The sequence below is a fragment of the Tyto alba genome, unplaced genomic scaffold, assembly GCF_018691265.1.
Source record: "Tyto alba isolate M040663 unplaced genomic scaffold, T.alba_DEE_v4.0 Super-Scaffold_21, whole genome shotgun sequence".
In the NCBI taxonomy this organism is placed as follows: domain Eukaryota; kingdom Metazoa; phylum Chordata; class Aves; order Strigiformes; family Tytonidae; genus Tyto; species Tyto alba.
The window spans coordinates 18,180,836-18,203,164 of NW_024881295.1; the positions used below are offsets into that span (position 1 = coordinate 18,180,836).

The following is a 22,329-nucleotide window of genomic DNA, read 5'->3' on the forward strand; positions in this document are numbered from 1 at the left end:
CAAAACGTCATAACTGTCTGGCAGACTTCAAAAATAAAAATAAAGAACTTATGGAACAGAGTATTTAATAGAATTAACAATATGTGCAATAAAAGGAAGTCATAATACTGAATAAAACCCACCACATTCATGTAGAAATGCTATTTTTTGCTCAGATCAATTGCTGCATGAAAGATTCATTAAACCTTCTTTAAAATTGCAACACTGGTGAGGTTTTTTTTTTTTAATCACTCTGATGACATGCAGTGTTTATAACTGGGTTTTATGCACTAACCTGTATGTGTGGCTTCATTTGCTTCCATGTTACAGAGTGAATAACACCTTGGTTCAGATAATTTAATGTTTGCTGAAGAACACGTGGTGCAACATAGTCTTTTTGCCTATATTGGTCTAAGATTCTTAAGAGAACCTATGGAAATGACAAATTGGTATTTTTAAATGAAGACTGAAAATCCTCTCTCATGCATAGGCATGCAGTGCACCTCATCAGTGAATGTACCTGGACAGATTAAACAGTTTTACTAGTGTTAGTACTCACTGTAATGCCTTTGAACTAAAAATCAGAAATCATTTAAATATTAAGGATCTAATGCTGCGAGCATTTATGTACAGGTCTACCTTTACAGCTAGCCCCACCATATGTTCACTTGTGATTGTAAACCAAAGTTATACTTCAATATTCACAGGCTCACAGTTTACACAGGCCTCAGTAAAATCTGGAATAGATAAGGAAAAGGCACAGTGAGATTTTCAAACTGCTTGGCTTCTAAATCTGTTAGGGGTGTCTGTGTCCATTTTTTTAAGGACAGGCCCCTAAAGACGACAAATTACTCTGGAAGAACAGTGATAAGAATAGAAATAAACTAGAAAAGAAAAATAGGTTAGCACCTAAATCTGGCAATCGGAAGAGATTCAAAACCCTTAACTTCAATTACCTGTTGTAACCATCAGATAGTATCACCTAGCATGCTATCACAAACTCTATCACACAAAGCTTCCTTAATACAAAGGCTTGCTCTATTAAGAAAAACCTACAGTACAAAGCCACTGATCTGCACCAATGGCAGATGAACTATTAAGTGTTAGTAAGTGTGAAGAATTGGCATGTACATGAGTAACAATAAAAATCACGGGCAGTGCATAACAAAATACTGTGTTACATATTTTCAGGACAATTCTGCTTCATAATCCTTCACAACATTATAAGAAAAGTTATTTTGAATGTAACTCCTTCATTAGGAGTACTAAGTCCGAACTTAAGTCTTTTATACGATATAGTCCTTGGACAAGAATTGTCTGTATCTCATATCGCTTCTAGCACGATGTCAGCACTTCACAACTGATGAATAAGTAATGAAGGCTTAGTAATGAAATAGCCACAATAGAATTCTTATTAACTCTGCAAGGAAATGTGACAAATCAGCATTTAAGAGCCAGAAATTGAAGAAATGTGCAGATTGTCCAGTCCGTTTATCTTGAAAGCTAAACTACTCCCTCTACTACATAGCCTAACCTCTTAACAGACAAACTTTAAGTATTTCAGATGACAACTGCTAATGGGAATCTATTTTTCCACTCAGGAGTTAAACACTGCAAGGAGTTTAGAATAGATACTAGACTGTTTCACTTTTCATTTAATGCTTACAGCCTTACCACAACCATTTTTCTCCTTAGTCTTTAACATTTACATATTTACACAGAATTAATATGCTAATGAATAAACTACTCTGTTGTCACAAACTGAATGAAAAAAAGTAATTTTGTTTTGCAGACAATCCCGGTATTTTGAAATCTAGTTCAAATTTGACTTGAAGTGACAACAGCCTGGCGCCCTGCATCGAAGACTGGAAATGTAAACTGTAAGAAGCCTCCACATGCCCTGTCAGGGATATTTCATCTGGCAGCATGCTGAGACGACACATATTCTGGAACTACACATTATCCAAACACTTGACACTTGAAAAACAGCATTCCCAGGTGTTTTTTAAAGTTTACAGGCCAAAGGGAATTCAGAGCCCAGACACATGAGCAGGAGAGTGTACTGCATTCTCCTGGCACCCTAGGAGCCTGTCTGAAATATGTAACCCAAAAGCCTGGACACTCAAAGCTTTAGCTGCACCAAAAGCCTGGGAACTACTGCTCCTAGTCATCTAGTATATGGTAGGCTGAATGAGAAACAGGAGGAGCTGTGCCAAAAACATCCAAGCTTGGGAGCCAGCACTCTGAGGGCTTTCAGATGCCCAATCGCTATATCCATTCCACCACACCAGGGAGATGCTGGACCAAGCCTGGAAGCCCATGTTCCCAGGGGTCCACATTTGAGATGGCAGAAAACCACAGAAAACTCTGACAGGAACTGCCTTTCTTCTACGCAACTTTATCAGAATTGAACTGTCTCCCACAACACCATGTTAATCACAAATAACTAGCATTCCCCAACAAAAAGAATGTCCTTGCCAACTGTGAATTTATGCTATATTTTCATAAAATATGCTTTTCGGGTATAAAATAACTTCTACTGCTGTTCTCCAGACACCTTCTAATCTGCCTGAATCTTCCTGAAATGAACCAGTATCATTGGATTACTGCGCCTAAGTTGTTTGCAGCAAAAGCACTTACTAAAGACTGGCCTGAAAATACACCCTTCTATGACATGAGGCCTCTGCATCAATAGTTTTTTCTCTCAGCTATATCTAGAATGTTTATACATGATGATAACACCTTTTTATCAATTGCCTTTTCCGAAAATTTTCCGGCAGGGTTTTTTGAATTGCTGAAAGTTTCTGTTACTCAGTCGTATGGCACTGAGTTCTAAAGAACTTCTCAATCACTAAAAGGAAAACCTGCCTGACCATTTTCATTTAATCCATGAACTCCTATACAAGAACACTGCTGAAAAGCAATACATTTGTTCAGACAAAAAGATCTAATTCAGAAACAAATGCACTGTACTTACCTGTTGTATGCCCACAGCATAGGTTTTTAAAAAAAAGTCTGAGAATTCAAAGTATTCTTTAGTTACATTTCCAGGACTTCCATACCTTTAAAAAGAAGAGGACACAGACATTTACACTGTGAGAAGTCTAGTGTGTCAGGAAAACCCGGTACTTTCTAAAACACAAAGGACCCTGAGTAGTCTTCCATCCCCAAAGGAATCCCTTCCCACAGGTTCCTTCTAAGCCATTATTTCCTACGTAATGCCCCACTTCCCTTTTCTTTTCTTAGATTATAATATAGTACAATACTATAGTCAAATAAATAGAGCTGCCTTTTTGTCACAAGCTCTGTAACTTCCATGTTTATGGATTTCTTTCCAAATCTTTCTCTGCCTTTATATTTGAGAATAAAGCACCTGTAGCTTGATGCAGTAAAAAAAAACAAACAAACAAACAAAACAACAAAAAACCCCGTAGTTTTCCTGTGGGGCTAGTTTCTTGCCATCTTAGAGCGTCAAACCATTTCACTAAGAGCTCAGACCAGTGGCTGTGACAGTGCAAGGCAGACAGCAGCAGGAATACCTCTCTGGTGAACATGACCTGTTAAATTGACTAAACTGCCTTGTCTAATTGCACCTCAAGTAACGTTTCAGATTTGTAACCCAAATTTAGTTTTTTATCAGTTTGTTACCGTTCAAAAAGACGAGCTACAATATGCAATGCCCACTTCTTGCATTTCCACCACACCAGCTCTGGTCTATCATCTTCATCAATTTGCAAAGTCTCCTATAAATAAAAACATTTATTTTAAATTAGCTGTATGCACTGTTGAGAGAAATGATGCTTCAAACATTCCTTGCTGAGTAAACTAATACAAATGTAGAGTATCGAGTAAAACTTTGGTTCTGTTAACAGTTATATAACATTCAGGAACTTTCAAATATCTTAATTAGTCAATATAACTGTATAGATGCAATACTTGTACAATGCCTGTACCTTCATTTTCAAAATTATGCATAGTTAAAAAATGAAAACTCTCACGTATACTTGAATACTACACAGTGGTGTGCACTCCGGCTTCAAAATTAAGCATGGTACTAACTCCTCCAAGTGTGTACCCTCTAACCATATACTAATGCAAAAGCTATTAAAAGAATGTTAAGGTTGTGAAATAAATTTCTAAAAAACTTAGGAAATGCCAGTTAACATTGTACACACACAAACAAGAATTTAATTACTATTTTTATCTTGTTCTTCAAGAAATATGAAGGACAGATGAAAGAAAGAGGAACAGAGACAAATGATGGGTTTGTGATGAGCTTTTGATTCTTGCCTGAGAGAAAATGGCTAAAATATTTCGAAACTTCAAAAATATCCCAGATTGGAGTTTACACGGTGTCACTACCTCAGACAACGAGATTCTGACAACTTGCGTGAACTTCTTGTGTTTGTCAGAAACACCACTTATTCCAAGGATAAAAATCTTAAATAGATGACATCTTAAAAAAAAGAACACTGAGAAAATCTTCACACTGACTGTTCCTCAAATGCCAACACAGAAGTATCAGAGGTCTTTACAAAACTAAAATTTACCGGAGGTACGTTTCTATCAATGATAGTACGGAAGATCTCCATCCACTGAGTCATAGTCTGGTTATTCACCAACTGGAGTGGCAAAGCATACTGAAATAAGAAAAAAGACACAGTCATGAAATACTAATTTTCTCCAGAAAAGGTAGAAGATGTTTCTATAGTAGTTACATTCTGATGAAGATGAGGTTTTAATTAAAACTAATTAGGTTAGATATCAATACTACTAGAATTACATCCTTCTTAGTATAATTTACACAGGAAAGTTCCTTGGTCTGAGAACTTGCTAACTCTCTTTGTTTCTTCCTCTTCTTCACAATAGCCTAGCTAACTTTCAGGGACCACAGTAGTGTCTATGTTAGTAATCTCTATGTTACAGGGTTTGGATAAACCAATAGCATTTTAGGAAGTGAAATGTACTCCTACTTACTACCTAGCTACTACCTAGTAAATCTTACTTCTCCACAAAATCTAAAGTAAAGTGACAGTATTCAGGCAAGCTATTGAAAAGTAAAATAGGATCTCGGGATCTTTTTAATCCTCTCCCCATCTAATAACTAACTATTTTAACTTTTTTAAACCCCAGTAAGAATTTTCAGGCTGCCTCTTATGTAGGACCTTGCCTTGTTTGCATGTGCCTTGATAAAGAATTTCTGCCAGATCTTCAGAAGATAATGAGAAATGCCACCTACTGACTATTTGACAACTGTACTACAATATCCACTACTGGCACTCAGAGACCAATTAGCACAGTCTAGATACCTGTAAAGTCTATATAAAGTTAGGTATGACTTTATAAAAGAGGAACATTTCTCCAGTAAGCTTACAGATAGGATGTGCAGAAGTACCAATGTTCATTAAAAATTTAATCTGGGGGATCATGTGACCAGTTTTTAAGTAGGAAAAAATCTATAAAGATCATATTTTATAAAAGCTGTTTATTGTACATGACTTTTGACTTTTCACATCCAAATTTGTATTCTTATTCAATCACACCCATGAGTATAGTGAAGGGAGTGGTTGTGCCCAGCAAAGTAAAAGTTTTGTTTTCCTCTACACAGATGCCAACCTGAACAAGAGCATAGAAGATTTTTAAGATTTGTTTCTGAAGCAGTACAGAGTAATGGGAGTTATCAGGCAGAAGCTGGATCATCTGCTGCTGAATCCGAGGCAAAAATATTTGCATTGCTGCTATGAGAGGATCTCGCTCCTCTGCTTTTTTGTATCTGCAAAGGAAACAAAAATGTTGGTCCAGGATCTATACATGGGAGAGTCTAATGCCTATTCCCCACCAGCAATTTAATTTCTGTACCCTAAAAAAAAAAAAAAAAATTAATATCCAGCACTCACTCATTCACACTCCCCTCCTCTAGCCCCCACCTCAACATTTTGTGCAAATTTGCTAACCTATAAATAGAGAAACGAAAAACAACAAACGTTACCTTATATAAATGCAGCTATTGGGAGGAAGAACTAATTTTTTTTTACTACTGAATTGTCAGCTCACAGCAGCAGGGACTTGAATTTCTCTGACGTTTATATCAATGCCAAACCCCAGTTGGGTGCTGAACAGCCATTAAAGGGAGAGACAATTGCTTTGTTTGAAAAAGATTCTCTTTTTCTCCCTTTTCATTTCTTTTGTGTGGTTTATCCTTGTGTTTCTAACAACAGATTTTTTTTTAAAAAATGACTGAGAGTGCCCATTACACTTCTCCAAAATCATACTTTGTAGATTTAGGCTATCAGGAGGATGTTACAGGTAGCAATACGCAATAGTATATGACAATGACAGTATTGTATTCATGACATAAAAATAGAAAATAATTTGCATTCATATATCCAGCATTTGGGAATCTTCAAACAAAAGAAGTTACAAACGTTTAAGAAATTTTTCACAGATGGGTTAAATCAGATCAAAAGTACATAGCCTCAAGAAAAAAATGTCAGTAAATTCATATAGATTATTGCTGGCATCTCTGCTTTCAATTCACTGATGATATAAAGATGATGAATAGTTTTCATTTATTTGAAGGAAAGAAAGCATATGACAATAATTAATTCCCATTTTCTATCTGAATTCCTTGTAGAACTGCCAGTGCTCTTAACAATGTCATTCTCAGTAATCAGCTGAGACTAGAAGTACTGGTTCCTCATCTACTGATGGACATCAACTTACTCATAAGTCTTCACCAGCTGATACAGGCACAGGAGGCTCCCAAGCCAACTCCCACTGTTCTGAGACTGCAAGTAGTAGCCTATCTTGTCTACCACGGCTGTCCAATGGCCGGGAAAGTCATGTTTAATGATAGCACGGAGGCACATTGTCAGCTGGGCTCTATGGCAAGAGGGAAAAAGAAATATAAGTAAATAAGATCATGGCATAGTGTTTACTATTAAAGATTAGATCCCAAATCTTGGTTTATTGGCCACAATATACATATTACATTAAGTATCACACACATTTTGACATCATTGAAAGAGTTCTGAGAAGTGGCAAAGTAAGAAAAAAAAATCCCTAGGGATTTAACTTTAAGGAAGAAATCAATTTCAGAACACTTTAGGTACTTTTCTCCCTTCCTTCTCCCTCTCCACACCCATCACACAATATTTGAAAACAATTGCTCATGAGACCTGCTAGGTCTGTACTTTGAAAATGAATGTTTATACTTCTACACACCTATGAGGCTGAAATCAACCTCAAAACCACAATTCTGTTCATTTTTATTAAACAATACTGGCCTGGGTTATGATCCAAGCCAGAGGTTCCCCACGAAATTACAATTTTCCTGGGATCTTTTCAAACAGCACTCAACCTCCGAAGCATATGGCAGAACCACCTAGGTAAAAACACCTTACTCTTCCTCTCCCCACACACTTTTAGATGCCACTCACAACGGTGAGGCAAGCCAGGACTGTTAATTGAATAAAGTGAGGTGTGACTAAAACAGTTGAGCGGCACTGAATAGGAAGTTGTAAATAAATACTCCTGGCTCCACTAAGGAATAATCATAATTTTAAAAGTCTGCAGAAAACGTTGGTTCTAGATTTAGTTTTCCTTGGGTATCCTCTTGCAGCCCATTACACAAGGAGCCACTATTACAAAGTGGTTCAATAAGGAGCCCTCCGCCTACTGATCCTTTTAGCTTTGTACAAACTTACCTTCCCCCTCAAGCCTTTCGAGTTTGTGCTTGTTGCCAATTTGGTTCCTCCTCCCCCCTTGTTCTCACAAGCAAACAGTGAAAAATTCAGTATTACAACATCAGACTAGTTCTGGTAAAGCTTCTTTGACTTTTTAAATTTCTGACAAATCTACAAGTTTAGCCAGTATTTAGAAACCCTGTACTTTATGCCAGGTGATTGTCGCAGGGTTTTCAACACTCCTTTTAGTAGACTGTCACTGTAACATCGGGACATTTTGAGTATCAGGTTATGAAATGACGCCTGAACTAGCTTGCGAAGAACTCTTCAAACTTAGATTATTTTGTGTTATTTTGTATAAACTTAGCCTTGGTATTTATGACATGATGGCAGGGGAAACTACATGCCTTTATTACATTATCATCACAGAAGCAACACCATCCTCCTTACCTTGTAGCACAACCTTGTCAAGAAGCAGCTGTCTCTTTCAGAGGAGATACTAATCATGTACATCAGAGTGTGTTAGAAAAACTGAATTAGAAATGATGATTTAGTTAATTTTCTTGTCTCAGTACAGGACCATTTATACCCTAAGCACTCCTGGCAGGTTCATAAAGACCCTCAGTGACAGCAATGCTATAGCAGTCTAATGCATTCTGGTGCTTCATTATTTTTCTAAAGTGTTTTCTCTAATCCCAGTTTCAACCTGTAGTCAATCACTCCTCTTCTGGATATAACTACTGACAAAAAAATATATCTTCGGGCACCTAAATGGTGGAGAGGAGGAGGAGAGAAGAGGAAAAATTCCTTCTGTTTTTCAAAGATCAACATCTATATGCTACAGCCTAATCCCATCCTATCAACGTCACCTGAATTAGAGTGATGAACATAGACTGTAGTATGCCTGTGAATCTTAAATATTCTTCCAGTAAAAAAAAGAAGAGAATTTCTTCATTCTTTTATCATGTTATAACCAAGAATGCTAATACATATTTAAATACTGGCATTACATATAAAAATTGCAGAAGTAATTGAGAGAAGGTTTACTAGAAAAAAGCAAGCAGATCTTGGGCAGGACTTCTCAAGATGGTTAATTCTGTATTGAAGATAGCCCTCTATACTATCAGTCCTGAATCAGCCAAACAGACAGGCTGTCACTACAACAAGTGTTATAAGACACTTTAAACAACACCATAAGAGGATAAATCACATCATAAGGCCCTTAGGCAGGTTACTGCATTCCTGAAAAACAACTGCACATAAATATGTTAAATTTGATTATTATTACATTTTCAAAACAAGCACTTGCTTCATCCCCCCAAAACTAAGATCTCACATTAACTACATCCAGACTGGTGGGTCTGAAAACCTGAGCTATAGAAATATCTCTACACAACGTAAGGTACCTCACTAAGTCAGGAGAACGAATTATTCCTTCTACAATGTTATCACGAATCTGCTGACGATCATTTTCATGAATATTGAATGGAAATACTGCTTCTCCAGGAGGTGGTTCACGGTCCGGCCAGTATTGTGTCACCATGTTCTTCAGGTAAATGGCAGCTAAGTATAAATATTGAGGAAATAGTAATTTAATTCTAACATATCTCCACATTACTCTGTGTTCAACATGTAGTACAGTTGAAAGTAGAACAAAGAGTTCAAAAGACAACCGAAAACCACTGCATGAGCTCTTAACAATTACAGGCACTAAGCACAGCTGAGTCAGGAAACAATTTTTTTAATGATTCCACACATGATCAAGCTCAAGTGCCTGGTCCTAAACAGAACAGGATGGTATTTCAGTCAGCTTCTACTGGGGTACATGCTTTATTACGGCAGTCTTCTGTATGGACATAATATTCCATCATTCTAAATAAGCAAACAAAAATCTACTTATCTGAATATTTACTCATCCCTAAAACAACTATTCAAGCTTAGTAAGTGAAGTGTTGGAAGGCTCATGTAAACAAATCATTGCACACACAGATGGGACACTCTGCTTGGGGAAATGCCCAGTATGAAACTGGCACGTGGCCTCCCTTCTATTCAGACAGAAATGTTTGTTGTGAATTCCCTAAGCTTTATCTCACTATTAGGATTTCCCATAATCCCTTAGAATTGTTCCCTTCTGCTTCACACGAAAAACCATGAAAAATAAAGTTAATCTTCAACTGAAAATAAAGCAGCATTTATGCCTTAGTACTAAAACGCCTGTAGGCATTCTTTAGGAAACATAGCAAATATGGTGTAAGACATTAAAGGAATGTTCTTAATAAACTACTATCCCTGTACTATTTTGGTTGATTACTAGCTAGAGTTTTAAAGTATAAATAAGATAAATTTGGGTACAATCATTTTTCTTGGTGATGACAAATTACAAAATATGAAAACGTATAGCTTGTAAAATATTTTATAGGAGCAAGAGGAAAAACAGTTCTTTGTGTATGACGTGCCAGTATATTCAGACAAGAAACAGGTCCAGAAAGACCAGCTCAAGAATTTAATTTACTTTGCCCCTAGATCTTGTTGTTATACAAATACTTGGCTTTTTAAAAAATTCCTAGGGAAATCTATTGACTTGCAAATGTAAATGCATTTAAATGTGCTCAATTATTTTATACCCCTACTCTGTAAAAAATAAACAAAAATTTAAAAAATGATGTTCTGCATATTTTTTCCCAAATGATACTGAAATGAGAGATTGATTTATAAAAATGACCTTATAGAGTCTAGATTAAGCATCAAACTTTACTACAGAATGGTTTAACAGTAGCATTAAAAGTTGGATTATCTTTGAAAAAATAAACGCCAGCATGACAAACAGCATATGTCAGCATACCCCAACACACTCAGGGGATTAATAGGATCCGTACAAAAAAACCCAACAGTGCTTCTATGGGAAATGCTGTTCATTCAACAGAGCTGTGAACAAAACAGTATTCATCAGTTTCTTTAAAAAGCTGAATATTTTCTGTATTTGTCAAAAATATTGTATAAGAGTAGTTAAAATAGATTAGGAGAATTTAGAATCTGATCATACACAAATGTATATCCTAAAGTTACCTGCATCACCATATCTGAACTCTCACACACAGCTGGGCAATCTTTCTAGACATGTTCAGACTATAAATTCATAACTTAGCGATGTGACCTTCTTTCACATCTACTTTTGTGAGCAGACACCATAGATACTGACTAAGCATATGTGGCTACCCTTGACCTGGGGGACTATGGGGTTTCTTCATTTTTCAGAAACTTTCATTTTTTCCAGGAAAAGGGATTTGAATGAGACCCACTTTTTTAAATTCCCACTTGTCTTGGCATTGCTACTTCTTCACCACCAGAAGAAAGAATATCTAAGGCTCCCTGGGTACTCAGTTTTGAGCAGAAATCATTCTTTTTTCGTATCAGTATCACAGCAATCCAGTAGGGATCACTACAAACACAGGGAAGCCAAAGCAGAACTCTAATCTATACCCATGGTTTCCTCTGACCCTCATGTGGGAAAGAAAATGCAAAGATAGGTCCTTTTCTTTTCTACATGCAGAACAAACGCAAACTTACTTACATCGCAACAGCTCAATACTTGTCGAAATAACTAACAGACTTTCAGTAGAAAGAAAATGAAACTAGGAATTCATCTCACCTGCTTGACGCACTGGAAATTCAACTTGATCTGATACTATGATTTGCAGTAGACTTGGAGCAAAATTGATGATCTTATAGGACTGGAATACATATAAAACACAGTTTAGACATCACTGTCTAAGGAAGACTGTAATACCAAAAGCTGAATAAGAAATACAAACTAAGGATATTGTCCTGTTCTTTGATTCTCCTCATGAAGTACAAAAGGCTTTAGCATTTGGATTTACCCAGATGTGCAGCAATCCAAATAATTACTTGTAAAAGCTGAGCATATAACGGCACATGGGTGGAGTAAGTAATGAGACAAGACTCTCTATTAGATTAGTGATAATGAATATTTAAATAATTCTGAGAATGCATAATGAGAAGTACTACAGATCTGTCTTTGAATTATTTAACTTAGCCTCATAAGTCAAATGGATATTGACATGCTTCAATACATACCATTTATTTGCAAAACAGACTGTGGTATAATAGCAATACTGAATTTTGAAGAGATTAAGAAAATTATTTAAAATTATTTTCAAGTGTAAACATCATCTGCAATAGCCATATATTATACAGCTACCTTTTAACGAACTAGATGTATAGCACATCCAAACAGAAAAATAAAAACTGAGGAAACACAGTGGAATAATAATTTTTAATTAAAATCAAGCATAGACAGATAATATTTCAAAACCCACAGCCTTCCTGGGAACTTTTCAAACACTACATCAGCCATGCAGCTGAAGAATTTCAAAGGGAAAACAATGCTCACTGAACTTCTGAGCAAAGGACAACAGATTTAAGAGATGTGAAAATCTGATAGCATTATACTGCTGTCATTCAACAGGGGTCCTCCAACGTGAAGAATCATTGACTCAGCATGGTGCAGTTACTGCTAAGCCTTGGCAACATCAGTAGTTACTCGTGGGTCAGATCTTTCATCACTCAGATTCACGTGTTTTATGTTCAAAGACAGATGTTTCTTTGGGTTAGATGGCAGAAGCTTTATTTCACCTCTTATAGTATTTCTTTCCAACTAGATTATGCCTGGCAGTTCTGCGGTTGTTTCTAGAGCTGAGCTTTAAGTACAAACATACTATACCCTCCCGTAAATTCTGCCTCAGTCGAAAGCTGTGAAATAAAAGGTACGTTCCGCTCTTCACTTACCCGGTTCTTTGATCTAACATTTCCACAATGAGTAAAATTACATTGCTTTCATGATGCCCAAGTGTAACAGTTGCATGACAACACTATCATTCAATAATTTTACCGAATCACTTAACTTTCTGGCCCTCATTTTACTCATTATAATGATAGTGTAATTCTAACCTACTTTGTGTTCAGAGACTCATTTGATGTTTATAGAGTAATCTGAGATCTCAAAAAGAAGCAGTAATGGCAAATCAAAAGCATGCTCTCCTGCAATTCCCTTCTCTGTAAACTTTAATTATCCCTAAGAAATGCTCAAAATTAAGTAAAAGCTGTGACAGCACAGGAACTCCATTTATCTGCAGACATGCTGAAATACCAGCTTTCAACATCAACTGGTTGAAGCATACTGGATTCCAAAAATCACCTTTTGAGTATCCTGGAGTGCAAAGCTTGCCCTTCAGTTGCTACCAGACAGAATCTCTATAACGCTGGTGGGTTCTGATGGGGGCTGCAGCATCCTCCAGCACTCCCCACCCAACTCCAAGGGAGATAAGGAAAGCACGAGGAATCCCAGCAGCACAGAAAACCAAAAATGTGAGCGAACTCTAATCATTCTTTTTCTTCTAAACAGTGCCAGTATGCTGCTCTTGGATCCAATCTACACACAGCTTTTACTATTATAAACACATTGATTAAGAATGCAAACTTTTTGGGGGTTATTTTGCTGTTGGTGTTTTCCTGTAGTAATCCCACCAGCATCACATTTAGGGTGGACACAGTGAGAACAGTATAAATTACTTCCCCTTCTCTGTGCAAACAGCTTTTACTGAATCTACATTAAAGTCATCACTACCCCAGGAAGCTTTATTGGTACCACTTGTGCTGGTGTGCAACTGCTTTCCCTGAAGATTTGCCAGGTTATACACAAATACGGTTATTTGGCCTGCACAGCAAATCCTCTCAACCAGCGCCTGCAGGGACAAAAGACATGTTACGCAGAAGGTACTCGCAGTGACTCAGAGGGGGCCCCATCCCTAACCAGCACACTGCCATGAGAGTTTCTTTACACTTTAGACACCAATACCTCTTAAAGAGATTGCAGGGACACAGATCAAACTCCCACTGAATCCTTCTACTCTGTACTATTGTCATTACCATAATTCACACTTTTACACGGCTTCGTTTTCTATTCACTATCAAAACCACAAAAGCTGTAGAGATCAACAGAGATTGTGTGCCCGTTTCAGAAACAAGACACCCAACTCTGTTGCATGTGAAGCTCAAATACCATCCTGCTCACTTGTGCAGCCACAAACCCAGTCGCGAAAACTACATGCCGCTTGCAATTTTTAGAACAGAGGACTTTTTAGAAAGCTGCAGGCTGCAGCATTTTTCCTACACCAGCACATTCTCATTGGTTTAGCTGTCACGCTAATTGTGATCTTTGGGTGCATCTTTTCCCTGCCTTGCTCTGGAAACCATACAGCAGGCTCCTGGACACCAGCAAGTAAAGCTGTACGTGTCAGGCAGGCAGGTGCAGAGCAATTATCAGGTGTGCGCTGTGTGAATGGAAAGTGACAAAGAAGAGACCTCAGAGCTGGAGGTGTTCAGCGAAACAGTTATTTATATCCTTACAGCTGCACCTGAACTTTTACAAAGGGAGAGCAGGAATATCGCCAGTCCCATGGAAGGAAGGGGAAGCTATCTGCTGATTTTGAAGGCTCGTGCCCAGGAGCTGCAGGGAGGCACCAGATGGCTGAAAAAGACCTTCGATGCAACGCGTGTAACACAGCACGCTGCTTTGTGCAGTTTGTGAATAATTGCATTGCCTTGAATTCACATTGTTGTGATTTGGCAAAACTTTCTATGGAGGTGCTGGTCAACGGGAGCATATGTTTATTTTGAAGGAGAAAGTAAAATTTTTTGAACAATAAACTTTCACTGAGTACTTATAAAGAACAATTATTTTAAAGCTGTGTAAAACACATACTGACAGCCCCTACATGAATTACAGATCAGAAAATTTATGCAAAAAAAAAAAGAAAAATTCTAATTTAATTTTCACTGGGATTAAGAGTATGGGATACAGCATGTGCAAGGCTAGCAGCTAAACTGGCAGAGACGCACAGCACTGGTAAGATACAATTGGATAAATTTACATCAATGGAGAAGAGATGCATCTTGTTCCATCTGTGTCCACCGTCTCTGGATCTGTGCACTGCAGCTGTACAGCTTTCTGCACTCCATCCTTGCACCTTTGGCCTAACATGTATTCTTCCCCACCTCAGCATCACAGCTCCAGTCTTCAAAAGATCAGAGAACACATCATTTTTTGCCTATTTCTTCATCCATTTGATTAGGTATAGAACTGATGACACCCTAGAAGGCTTCAGACAGGTCACCAAAAAACAGCAAGATGAACACTGTCACATGTAAAGGACTAGAACGCAAGGAGAGATAAGCAGGAAAAATACATTAAAATTTTCCCAAATGGATGCTACTGAAGCAAATACTTTTCACATCTAACATTCAGATTTGGCTGCCAGATTATCACGCGTTATATACTACCAAAGTCATTTCAGTAAGCATTATTCTTGTGTCTTGCTTGCTGTCACATTTAAAGCCCACAGCAAGCAACCACCCCATAATCACATTTGTCACTAGACTTCCCACTGCACTGATGGCAACCACAGTGGCCGAGAGCAGAATGGCACTGGGAGATGCTTCTTCCCCTGCAGAACAACAACAGGACCATCTAGGACAATGGGTATGGAAAATTGGAGCTTCTCCTCAGGTTCTGCAAGCGAAGCCAAGACCGTCCTTCTCCACCAGCAGTAAACATCCCTTTCTCTGTACCTCTTAATCCAAGTATGGCATGTAAAAATCGCTGAAAAATCAAGGCACTGCATCTTTGCAAGGGCAAACACACAGAGAAATTTGTACCTTGAATACATACTATTTACAAAGATTATTTTACGGCTTACGTGCATTTGATCTGAATGCTCAGCTCTCTGGTTTACTAAGCTTTATTTTCTGTTTGCTATGCACTGAAAAGGTGTTACTGAGAAATTCCAGCAGTATTTGTCACACTTGGGAATATTTTGCAGTTGTTAACAGTATTTTCTCTTCTGTTTTTTACGCTGTCAGTCAGAGACAGCTGTTAAAACAAACTAGAACTTCAAAAGACACTTTCTTCTTTCCCTGTCAACACCCAAAGGTATTGTTTGGGGAGGGGAAAACAAACAACGTTTTCATACACAGTAAAAATAAGCATGTGTAAAAATCTACCTGAGCTTCTTTCACCTGTGGGTTCTGCTGCCAAATTCATCCAATCTCAAACAAACTCCACTTTCCACAGAACTTCCAATCATGCAAGTCAACTTCTCCATCAAATTGGTCTTCAATACAAATACCTGAGATTCCTTCCTCTAAGTAACACGAGGTGCTCATTGTCACTTTCAGAGTGGCCTTAAGATCCCTGCCATGATACGGCAGCCAGCTCAAGAGAGATGTGGAAGATAGGGAAAGAAGACCAGCTTTATTCTGGACTCTTCTGCATTTGGGCAATATTCTCACCCTTCTTTCTCTTCTTCCAGTGATGCTACTCAGTTCCCGTCAAAGCCAGATTCTGCAACTCCTTCTCAATATTTAAACAAGCGGATGCATTTCTGCAATTGTGTTCTTATTTTCCCCTTTGTTACAGGCCAAAGAAATGTATTACAGCAGGTTGAGCCAATTAATATTAATGCATAAAAACTGTATGGTAATCCTATCTGAATTGGAATCAGAATTACTTCGTATGTTCACACAATCACACAGTACATTCCATGACACTCCAAGAATTGGCACGTGAAAGCAGTATTTAGCCATTAAAAAAAAGTTAAAACCAGAAGTCCCTGAAGTCTGTGAGACAGACCTAACAAGAGTAACAGCCTAGAACAAACATCAAAGGAAGGTGCACAGCAATTGAGTATCCTTCTTGGTATGATAACTGACTGTTCTGATAAGTACAGGGTGATTGATAAATATGATCATAAAGTGCACACCGCTTATGATGTGACAGAGCTGAAGAAAAAAAGGGAAAAGGGAAGCAAAAGAAAAAGAGGGGGTTGGAAGGGTGTGCATACCTAGAAAATCAACAGGTTAAAAAGACAGCGGTCACATGACAGAGATTACTGACCTGGCAGGAAATTACTGTTCTAGTTTATCAAGAATCACATTTCAGACAAATCCCACTTACGTTTGTGCTCAGGTCACTGAGAGAAGTTAAGTTTGTTGATGACTCAGGAGTAGCATTCATTGTCCAAGGAGAAATACCACAAAAATCCTACAAAGAACTGAATGATCTTTAGAACAGCACCAACAAAAATGGAGTGAGGTAACAGGACAAAGTACATGATCATGCACTCAAGGATAATAGGTATTTCTCCTAAAAGCCTGAGGTTTCTTAGTGAGAAACAACCATGGGATAAAAGGACCTCAGTACATTAGGTGATAAGAAATATGTAGACATTGGACACGAAGATAACTGTAGTTTTAGGATGTATCAAATGAGGTATTAGTGACATTGAGCACAAGACTTCCTGGAATGCTGCAAATACAAATTAGCAGATTGCACAAGAAAGATTAATTCAAAAGGAAACAAGTGTGGAGAAGATCTACGCTATCTTATTATTGAATTTCATAAAATCAGTTTTATGATAAGGCGAAGAAAACATAGCTTGTTGAGGCTAGGAAGAGAGGCCCTTGAGGTCAGTCTTTGACAGCTACGTCAGAGAGGGTACCAAGAAACCTGTTCTAGTTAAGAAGCAAGATTAGAACAGATGGGTATAAAAGGACCATAAATTAATTTAATCTGGAAACCAACACTTGTTTCTAGCTGCAGAAGAAAATTCACAGCTTTTCAATAGATATAATAAGGGAGGGGAAAAAAAAAAAAATTCTGATTCAATTTCTGAATGCAGCTAGATGATAATCCAGAAGGTAGGCAGCAACTTCATTGATTTAGGTCTATCTTTACACAGGTGCAGGAATGTATGGAAGAAAAAGAGGCATTTTCAAACATGCTGGGACTTTTACAGGTAGGTAAGCTTTCATTCATTTTAACTCCATTCCCCATGCTCTACACTGTAAGCAAATTAGAGAGTCGGGAATATTATGATATTGTTCTGAAGGACTCTCTGTATTGGTACAAGCAATGAAGTGCCAACAGAGAGGTGTTATATTGGTGGACGAGTAGTATTTGTACTCTGGGAAACTCCTGTCACTACCCGGATTCAAACTTGAAAGCAAATGTACACTGCAGACGGGCTAACACAAGTTAAGTTTTACCTCAGTACCCCTTAGTGTGTATCAGGAGCAACGTCACTTTAACCATTGCACAGAATACAGGTGACCTCTGTTCTGTTTGGCCAAGTGTTACATTACCACTTCAAGTACTTATTGTTGGAGGGTTTTCTGCTTGGTTGGGGGGATTGGTTCATCTTCTAGAACGAGATAAATGCTAGAATGGCATCTGGATTCCAGTACTTGCAGGAGCACAGCGACATGTCAACGCTATCATTAGATACATGGGAGTCTGACATGTCGCTTTGAAGTCTTGCTTCAAAAGCACTGAAAGGCTTCAAGATGTCAAAGGCCCACGTTAAACGACATTCCTCAGGAGCACTTTTGTTCTGCTCATCCAAACACTCATGTCAAACCCAGCACTGCACCAGTACATTATGTCAGTAAGATACATCATGCTTCCTTTAGTAGCAGGAAACTTACACAGTAATAGGTATGTCTTAATTTCAAGATTCATTCTTTATAACAGTTAGAAAAAAGAAAACGTGTCATCTGTTTTAAATAAAAATCAGTATCTCAACCTGTTCTCAATAAATATACTTGCACTCTTGAATGTAAAACCTGTATCTTCCAAGAGAATTGCATTATCCATCACTTGAACTTAAACCATTGTATAAATCTCAACCTTAAAATGCTTTCAAAACTTCTCCTGAGCTTCACAGTACTTATGTATGATGTTAAAACAACAGCATAAGGAGCAGGACCCAGGAATCCAGACAGCTGCCTCTTTGTTCTGAGCCTGCCAAACATGCAGTGGTTTATTATTGTAGTTTTGACTTCTGTGCAACAGGCTGCTGACAAATATTTGTAATTTCCCTCTCAGTCCTTAATAGTAGGGCTAAAAATAGGTACCGATGAATTTCTAAAGCAACTATGCCAAATAAAGAAAAAAAGGTTTGCATTTTTATCTAACTATCCCCAAGCGCATTCTCCATGTCCAGCACTTAATCCACTAATTTACTAAAGGAACTCGCCAACTGCTAAAGCAAGGATTAGCTCTATCTAATTAAGAAGGAGTTTTAAGTTGCCTAAATAGAAAATTAAGCCAGAAGAGCAATCCTGAAGTAGCAGTAATTCCTGACAGTCAATCCTCACTGACCCTTCTGTTAACGCACCACCACGGACAAAAAAAATCCAAGTCCTCCAGTAGAACTGCTCAAACATTTCATCGAAGGGATAGAAGCTTTATTAATTCTTTACAGGGGCACTTTCTCTTTTTTTTTTTTTTTTTCTAATGCCCACACTGCGATTGCAGTCACAGTTTTGATTCGGCGCGCGCTGCCACGACATTAACTGTGGGATGCTGCGATAAACGCTACCCACAAAAACCCGGCGTCCCTATCTCAAAAGTTTTCCTTGGCGAGCCGCTTGCACGGGACAAAGCGAATCCCTCCGAGCCACTGCTGCCTACCACCGGTAAGGGCAAGGGCGGGCCGGGCGCAGAGCGGCGCTCGGTCCCACGCCTTCCAGCACCGACCGCGAGCGCTCAGGCCCCGCCGGGGACTCGCTCGACGGCCCTTCCCTTCGGTGCGCCCGGCGGGGTGTCACAAAATTACGGCCAAAACCGTGCGGAGGAGGGCAGCGATCCCGCCCGGCCGCGGCGCGGAGCAGGGGCCGCGCTCCTCGCCCGCAGGCTCCGGGAGCCCGGCGGCGCTCGCAGCGGCAGACCCCGCCGCGGGGGTGGGGGGGGGTCCCGGTAGCAGGGACCGGGGCGGCCCTGCCGCCCGCTGCCAGCCGGGGGAGGGCAGCGGCGCTGGGACCCCACAGCCGCTCGCTGCGGAGCGGCCGGTGGCGGCAGGGAGGGGTGGGCGCCCCCCCCCCCCCCCCCGCCCCAACCCCTGCCGGCGGGGCCGGGCGGCCCCGTGCCGCGCGGCGAGGCGAGGCTCGGCGGGGCGGGGGCGGGTCCCGGCCGGGGCCGTTCCCGCTCCCCCCTCACCTGATTGAGCTCGTTCTCGGCGGCGATGCGCAGCTTGGGGTCTATGGTGCCCTTCAGAGCCTGGATGATCCTGTTCGGATCCATCTTCCCCCGCCGGCAGGCAGCGCGTCCCCGGAGGCAGCAGGAGGAGGAGGAGGAGGAGGAGGAGGAGGGAGAGGAGCCGCCCCCGCCGCGAGCGCCGCCGTCCCCCCCGCGCCACAACCGCCGGCTCGTGTCCCCCACCCCCCCCCGGTCCCTCTCTCCAGAGCCATTCACCGGTTTGCGACAGCTGGGTATCGGGAAACGGGCGCTGCTTTACGGCCGCAGCGCCTCCTCCTGGCTTCGCGCGGAGGTCGACGAGAGGTGGCCGCCATCTTGTTGTACGGCTACAAAGTCAGCCGGGGTTGGCTCGCAGGGGGCGGGTCTAAAGGGGTGGTCTCCAGGGTGTGGTTTCGTGGGGGCGGCCATGTCGCGGTACGGAAACGCGAGGGGTGGAGACCGCCCGCGCCCCGCTCCCTGAGGGAGGGAGCGCCCGGGGTCACCTCCCCCCTGCTCCCTCCTCGGAGACACCGCTGATTAAAAAGCCGTCGCTGTCATCGCGATGGAGGGGAAACCGGAGCCCTGCGGCACAGGACCCCGGCAGGGAGCAGGCCCGGGCAGCCGGGGGATGGCTGGGCTAGGGACGGGTAGGCCGGGGCCCAGCGCTGCCGCAGCTGTGTTGAAGTGCCTCTGCCCCTCGCTGCTCGGTGGCCTCTTTCGGTACCTCACGGTGAGCGGCATCCCTGGCTAAGGCACACCAGTCCCGAAGGCATCTGGTTGCCCCACTCACGGGATGTTTCCAGACCCGCTGCGCCATCTGTCTTTGCCAGCACATAATCTTACTGCACCTAAGAAACAAAACGACAAAAATACCCTAAACAAAAACAAAAAGGCCTATTTTTTACTTCTTAATAGTTTGCTCCTTTTTTTCTAGTAGCTTTCCAGCTTGTGTACCAGTCTTGATTGTTCTGTATCTGCTATCATGTGAGTTGTTTGCACGAGTGACAACACCAAGGCTGGATGGCGGAAAGGTCAGTTCTGTGGTGGAGAACCAACATCACTCGCAGTTATCCAGGTACCTAAGGTATGTGCAGCTGGACAAGAAAGACTTCCAACATCCAGGGAGATGGAAATTTGCTGCGAGGAGCTTGCTAAAGTGTGCAGTTGGGACGTATATCATAATTCCTGCAATGCTTCTGAGCATGTTTCTTTGTGATCCTTGTCCTTATCATTTTGTAGATTAGTAGACCCTGAGACTGGTTTGCTTATCGTAATGGTGTTTGTGTGTGCAAGTGGGTGGACAGTGCTTACCACTCAGGTTGTCAGGAATATATAAACGCCAGTTCCAACTGCAAGAATTTGCCCCACTGTGATTTGCCACTTTTGTCCTGTTTTTCCCCTTAAATCCTAAAACATGCAGGTGAACCAAAGGAAGATTTAAACATCTGTGCAGGTATAAGATGACTATTAAAGGTGCAGTTTACAGACCAACAGCATACCAGAAAAACCTCATGACTAATACGATCTTAGCCAAATCCTTTGGCTAACTCTGCAGGTGATGTTTTACATAATATATACAAACCAGAGATGTATTATTAACTGGCAGAAAGAACAGAAAGACTATTTGCTGTGTTTTGGAAGAGTCAAACACAAGGACAATTAAAAGATTATCCCATTATATAGATGCCTTAAGAATACAATTGGACAATATGTCATTTGTTCATTGCAATTATAGTGTAAAATGTCATTTCTCATTACTGCTCCTCAGTTAAGAAAACAGCAGTACTTCCCTCACCTTCCATATTACCTGACCTATACTGAAGAAGACTCTTCTTAACAATGCTGAATGCACAGGAGTGCCATCTATGGTGGGGAACCCCTACTCTAACCAAGGGGACTGTGTGGTAATGCTTGCCATGACATCTTTACTGACACTAAATAACTTCAGCTCCTAAGCTGTTTAACAGGCAAATGTTAAAGCAGCTAATACTATACTGATTGCATACAAAAAAATTGTCCCTCAATAAGTTTGCCTATACTCAGAAAAGGATCTAGCTATAAAAATGAATTACACCTATCTAGCATTTGGAGGTTGTGCGCTCTCATGTGGCTTTCATCACTTTTTGAAGTGGTGCAAACACCTGATCGTTATCACTCAAGAACTGTCTGTTCTCCAGTAATGCATCTCTACAGCATCTAGCAAGAAATTGTAGATACCTTCATTCACCTTTTCATTTCTTCTTAGAAGCAGGCAAGAGTGTGTTATCATAAAATATAAACAAAAAACTACGTAAGTGTAAAAAGTATATATTGTTAATTATGGTAATTCTTTGTCATTTTTCCATTTTGGTTGAGATAGTAAATAAGACTAGTCCAATGAAAACTGCCCATTTTAAAGATCTTGGATCATGTATCATACTAAAACCAGATTACCTCAAAGGATTTATAGTGTTCTATCTCTACTTCCTTTTCCTAAATTAGCATGTTATGGACATTTTAAAAGCTGCTCTGTTTTATTATGTTCCTGTGTATTCATTTGTGGTAGGTGAACTTAAAAGTTATGAAATTTATTAA

The 22,329-nt window shown here is 40.1% G+C and overlaps 1 protein-coding gene across 4 annotated transcripts in view; it reads right to left on the reverse strand.

Moving 5' to 3' along the window:
- Positions 1-20,696, reverse strand: part of IPO8 (importin 8) — a 48,466-nt gene extending 27,770 nt beyond the window's left edge. For 2 of the 4 annotated variants that reach the window (XM_042795271.1, XM_042795274.1), the window contains exons 1-9: positions 19,738-20,696; positions 11,314-11,395; positions 9,071-9,227; positions 6,703-6,861; positions 5,596-5,752; positions 4,530-4,619; positions 3,628-3,722; positions 2,957-3,041; positions 275-409 (exon numbers count right to left, since the gene is read on the reverse strand). In XM_042795271.1, coding sequence (XP_042651205.1) covers positions 275-409; positions 2,957-3,041; positions 3,628-3,722; positions 4,530-4,619; positions 5,596-5,752; positions 6,703-6,861; positions 9,071-9,227; positions 11,314-11,395; positions 19,738-19,821 — 1,044 coding nt within the window. In that variant the 5' untranslated portion in view covers positions 19,822-20,696. Of the gene's footprint in view, positions 1-274; positions 410-2,956; positions 3,042-3,627; positions 3,723-4,529; positions 4,620-5,595; positions 5,753-6,702; positions 6,862-8,114; positions 8,196-9,070; positions 9,228-11,313; positions 11,396-19,737 lie in introns of those variants that run through there. The other 2 variants (XM_042795272.1, XM_032986125.2) reach the window with 2 other exon arrangements.
- Positions 20,697-22,329: the final 1,633 nt, after the last annotated feature.